Source organism: Staurois parvus, unplaced genomic scaffold (genome assembly GCF_062004578.1).
Source record: "Staurois parvus isolate SC_StPar_1 unplaced genomic scaffold, SC_StPar_1.0 ptg000096l, whole genome shotgun sequence".
In the NCBI taxonomy this organism is placed as follows: Eukaryota; Metazoa; Chordata; class Amphibia; order Anura; family Ranidae; genus Staurois; species Staurois parvus.
The window spans coordinates 18081713-18087712 of NW_028317892.1; the positions used below are offsets into that span (position 1 = coordinate 18081713).

The following is a 6000-nucleotide window of genomic DNA, read 5'->3' on the forward strand; positions in this document are numbered from 1 at the left end:
AACAATCTCCCTCAAGAAATCTATGAACATAAATTAATTCCACTTTTTCAGACTGCTGGAAAATTGTATGAGTTTTATCTTATGATGACTTTTCTAGGGGACAGATTACACAAGTGAAAGCCAAACATCTGAAAGACACCATGTGTAATGTACTTTGTGAATCCAGGATTGGGACTTGTTGCCGGACTGTCTGGGGTGGGTTTCCTGACTAATCAAAGCAAGTCTGGGTCCCTGGCTGTTGATTAGCTTACTTTTAATTAGGTTACTGTTAGCTGTACATTAGACATACTGTTAGATGTACGGATGATATTACTGTTTAACGTTTGCATTGTTTAGGATAATGTGATCAATCTCTTATCTGATTTTGCATGGTATAAATTCTGTGTAAATTTTCAATAAAAACAGTTCCTGTTTGCACTTAAGCTAGCGTCGTCTAGTTCTTGGGTGAAATTCCCAGCTATAATACCTTGTTTTTGTGTTCCAGCGGCGAGGAAGCAGCAGAGGAGTGTTGGCCTATGCCAAAACACTAAAGCAACAACACCCCCTTTCCAAAAAATACACATTTGAGTCCTGTAATGTACAATTAAAAAAGTGGATGCTTGAAGAATGTGTGTCTACCTACGTTTCCATTTTACCTGTGTAAGGTTTGAGATGCCAAGAAGGAAACAAATGGAATCAAGGATGTTAGATTTGCCACTGCCATTAAGTCCAGTAATAGCATTGAAGAGTGGATCAAAACCATTTATTTCAGTTCTCTGAGCGTAAGACTTGAAGCCTTCTATAATGATAGATTTTATATGCATCTTCCCCCTAGAAACAAACAAGTTACAGTTTCAGTGTGGATCATAGTACTAGAAGCGTGCAAAAAAAATTTCATGCTGGCCATTTTAATAGACAATCTTCTTTACATCTATCAACAATCATGCATATGTGAGGGCCTGCCTGACTGGACACAAATTGAGTGGATTGCATTGGTAGGCCTTTAGCACATAGTTTTGGTAAATCTAAAAAACGTCAAATCAGGTGGTAACAAGAGATAAGCCCAAGCCTCCTCCAAACTCATGTCTATCTGAACGAACAAGAGGGCACACCAGCCTGTGCATTATCCCACAGTATTTATTAAAACCCATCATAAATTATACTCACAAACAAAGGAATGAAAATCATTTATCGAGCCCATTGTAGCCCAGCAGTACAGGGGTTCCCGACTGGCTGCTGCGTTTTGAAGACATCGTCCTTTGAGGCCATGAAGAAGAAAGGGATGCCTTCGAAATGCATCAGACAGTTGGGATCCTGGTGCGGCCCACCCTGTACTCTGGAGACTGACGAGTCTAGGACTACTGGGCTACAGACGAGTGGCTCGATAAGTGCTTTAGCCCACTGCCAGCTGACATCACTCAGCCAGTCCAGGCCGGTGAAAGATCGCCACCAAATATTCGGGGTCCGCCAAGGAGCCTGGACCAGCACCTGGCTCAGCCTCTCACTGATCCGCTGAGATCCTGAGCCAGATGCTCCCACCCCCTCCACAGCTCAGTGCTCCAGTGACCCCTGGGGGAGGGGGGGTAGGGGCAGAGCAGACAGCGGTGACTGCTTTCTGCTCAGAGCACCAGGGAGAACTGAGCAATCAGCAGTGTCCAATTGCTCACTTCTCACCCTTAAAGCTGGTGTGGAACAGATGCAGCAACATCCCCTGCTCGCTGTCACAACAGAAGATACATGTAACATGTTACAAAAGGTAAACTTATCCTTTAAAGTGGTTCTAAAGGCTGGACTTGTTTTTACCACCCAAAAAGGGAAGTTCTGCTTTAAGCCTTTGTCCCCCGCTCCCCTTTAAGTATTTGCACCTTTGGGTAGCGGTACCTGAATTTGACAGGTACCCGCTCCCACTTCTGCTGCGATCGCCTAGGCGATCGTAAGCGGAAGTTGTCCTCCCCCTCTCTCCCCGTAGTCTTCTGGGACACGTGACAGGTCCCAGAAGACTACGGGGCCATTCACAAAGCCAGCACTTCTCGCGCATGTGCATTGGGCATCCCGCTGTGAAGCCGCAAGCTGTCACAGCCGGGTGCCCACACTGAAGATGCCGGCACCAGGGAGAGGAGACGACCGGAGAAACCAGCAATGGACGGAGGGACAGGTAAGTGGCTGTATTTTAAAAGTCAGCAGCTACAGTTTTTGTAGCTGCTGACTTTTTTTTTTTTTTTTTTTTTTAAGGTGGAACTCCCCTTTAGTGCACTCCCTGCATTAAGGTAATAAATGTCCTTGTATTTGTGTCACCCCCTCACATTCTCTTGTACTTACTCGAACCAGTGCTGTGCCCATCTGCAGCAGCTCTCTCCTCTTCCTCTACTCACAGAGGCAGCAGCGGGAGCCATTGGCTCCTGCTGCTGTCAATCAAATTCGGTGCGTAGAGGGGGAGGGCTGGACTACGTCAATAGACTCACACAGCCCAGCTCAAGAGTGAGTTCTCAGGTGTGCCCCCATAGGAAGCGGATCCTATTGGGGCACACTGAGAAGAGGAGCGGAGAGTAGGTAAGTTTAGCATGTTCGTGGGTGTGTGTTTTTTTTCCTTTTTATTAAATTTAAGCTCAACAATCACTTTAACCACTTGCCACCTGCCCCCAGTACATTTACTGCGGGTGGATCACAGATACAGGCACGTCGCTGCACACTGGCGCAATCCTGTGGACACAGCGGATCACGGTGCTCAGTACCTGGCTGAGGAATCATGTGATCGCTATGACCAAACATAGCGATCACATGATAACATGTAAGCAAAACTGTCACAAACAGCTTTCATTTATGACACTTTGCTTACTATTGTGATGCTGTTCACAATAGGAAGTTGCTCCAAAGTGGCTGAAGGGGATCAGCAGCACAGGATGAAACCAGTAATTGTTTATAACCTTTATTAAACTATATGTTATTCGGGTGGAATTCCCAGCCATGTCAGTCTACAAGAGTCAGAACACTGCCACGCTCACCAGCACGTAATAGGTTAACAGTAAGCACTGTGTGGGTTCAGCTGGTGACCATGTTCCCTATTACACCCAAGCCAGCGTGCCCATGCTATAGACAACACACACGCAATGCAAGCCATACTCACACAAGAAGTCCTCAAATCTCCACTTTCAAGCTGAGCGCTGTTTTGGCGCCGGGGAATTAGGTACTAGACGTTGTAAAGACACTTGAGGGCGCCACTATTACGCCTGACCGATTTGTCAGGGAACAAAAGTTAACAATGCAAAATACCCTATCAGCGAACTGATGTACTTCAATTACCGTGGACACATTTAGTTTTGAACACCACAGCCTTTGTCTTTCTCGAATAATAATAGAAATAATTTAGTCACTTCGTACGGGCATTACTAAAGACAGACTGAAAGGAGCCGCATACTCAAAGAAGACCCAGGAATGGGCGGGCGCGCAATTTGAATCCCAAGCTTGCTTCTCTATTCAGTATCCTGCTGCCGGAAACACAGTCGTTGCTGTCACGTGAAAGTTTGCTTCCGACATTTTGAAAAAGGGCAATGATTTTTTTTTCTCACCCGTGCTAGAAAATACAGTTAACGTATTTAATTTGAGTTTCTGTGCTGCGGTTTTACTTGCCTAAGTATACTGAAAAGATAAATTGGCTCGTTCATTGAACTAAATTACGATTGTCCGTGAACAATGACATCATACAATAAATACTTTCACTTACCAACATATTGGGATGATTGGATTATTGGCTGCAATGCTCAACACTCTCATTAGGTGTCAGTATATTTTTTACACTTCTGCAGTGCTTGATACTATGGTGCAAGTAGTAGTGGCTAATGTTTAACTCTTCACTTACTGATATATGTGCAGCTGGAAAATGGCATCATAGTAAATTATACAGAAATAATGGAAACATTACTCAATATATTAATAGGAATAGATTTATTGATTTTATACAGTACGTGTACGTGAAAAGCACTACATTTTGTAATGTACAGTGCTGAGCGAACTATTGGCGCTTTATGAATACTGTATAATAATAATAATTTTGAACTGTTTTATCAGGAACCTGGGAAATTATGTTTAACCACTTGCCTACCAGGCACTTATACCCCCTTCCTTACCAGGCCAGCTTTCAGCGCTGTCGCACTTTGAATGACAATTGCACGGTCATGCAATATTGTACCCATATGTAATTTTTATCATGGGCATTGATAGGCGGCACTGATAGGCAGCACTAATGAGGTGGCACGGATAGGCGGCACTGATGAGCTGGCACTGATAGGCGGCACTGACTGGCAGCACTGCTGGTCACTTACTGGCGGCACTGCTGATTGGCACTGACTGGCGGCACTGCTGGGCATAGGTGGGTGGCCTCTGACAGCGTGAGGAAAGTGCAGCCGAGATCTGGCAATTGCACTTCCCAGTGATCAGTGTGTCATTGGACACGGCTGATCACATGGTAAAATGCCGCTGTGATTGGCCTTTTACCACATCACGTGATCAGCTGTGTCCGTAGGGGAAAATGTCACCAGCATACCGAGGATCACCAATATGAGTCCAAAAGTTTTAATGAATGATCACATAGTTACAGCAAGGCAACGTTTCGGAGTCTCACAGGACCCCTTCATCAGGCATGTAACTATGTGATCGTTCATTAAAACGTTTGGACCCATATTGGTGATCCTCAGTGTGCTGGTGACATTTTCCCTTGCTGATTCTGTTCGCTGCAGCACCCACTTATACACACAGCCATTTTTAACGCAGGAGCATGTGCGTTTGGATTGTACACTTGCAGCTGTGTCCGTAGGACACAGCGATCATGGAGATCGCCAGGGGGCACGCAGGAGAGCGCGTTCTGGGAGGCCGTCATATTATGGCCTCCCAGGACTGGCTGGCCGCAGTGCAGCCATCATTCGGCTACCTGCGGTCGGAAATTGGTTAAAAAATTAAGATTAAAAATTACAAATGCCAAGGAAAGAATGTATGCATTTCTGACAACAATGTGGTTATTATTGATCTGCATGGGGGTTATGGATGGAATATAATGGTTACACATCCCATACAAAATACATTTCACCATTTTAGATAGAAATATGGGTAAAATTACTTTTATATAGGGGGATTATGGAGGGGGGAATATTATGGTGACACTTAACCTATTTCGGATAAGCAAATGAATATAGTTATTTTTCTACATGGGGATTATGGGTACATTTTTGTGTATACACATGCCAAGGATCATATTTGGTCTATTTCTGAAAAGATTATGGGTATAGTTATTTTTGTACATGGGGATTATGGGTGGAATATCATAGTTAAACATGCCTAGGAACACATTTGACCCCTTTCTGATAAGAATATGAAAATAGCTTTTTTACTACATGGGGATTATGGGTGGATTATTGTGAATACACATGCCAAAGACCATATTTGACCAATTTCTGAAATAATTATGGGTATAATTATTTTTCTACATTGAAATATGGGTGGAATATCATGGTTAAACATGCCTAGGAACACATTTGACTTGTTTCTGATAAGCATATGAGAATAGCTATTTTCTACATGGGGATTATGGGTGGAATATTGTTTTTTTAACATGCCTAGGAACACATTTGACCCCTTTCTGATACAAATATGAGAATAGTTATTTTTCTACATTAGGATTATGGGTGTATTATTGTGGATACACATGCCAAGAACCATATTTTACCTATTTCTAAACAGATTATGGGTATAGTTTTTTTTTACATGAAGATTATGGGTGGAATATCATGGTTAAACATGCCTAGGAACATATTTGATTTGTTTCTGGTAAGAATATGAGAAAAGCTATTTTTCTACAGGGGGATTATGGGTGTAATATTGTTTTTTTTTAACATGTCTAGGAACACATTTGACTCCTTTCTCATAAGAATATGAGAATAGCGATTTTTGTATATGGAATTATGGGTGTATTATTGTGGATACACATGACAAGAACCATATTTGACCTATTTCTGAAAAGATTATGGGCAT

At 43.0% G+C, this 6000-nt stretch overlaps 1 protein-coding gene across 1 annotated transcript in view; it reads right to left on the minus strand.

The window, feature by feature from the left end:
* Window positions 1-3235, minus strand: part of SMC2 (structural maintenance of chromosomes 2) — a 51118-nt gene extending 47883 nt beyond the window's left edge. Inside the window, exons 1-2 of the mRNA XM_089670952.1 lie at window positions 3104-3235; window positions 636-810 (exon numbers count right to left, since the gene is read on the minus strand). Coding sequence (XP_089527078.1) covers window positions 636-803 — 168 coding nt within the window. The 5' untranslated portion in view covers window positions 804-810; window positions 3104-3235. The remainder of the gene's footprint in view (window positions 1-635; window positions 811-3103) is intronic.
* Between the last annotated feature and the right edge of the window lie 2765 nt (window positions 3236-6000).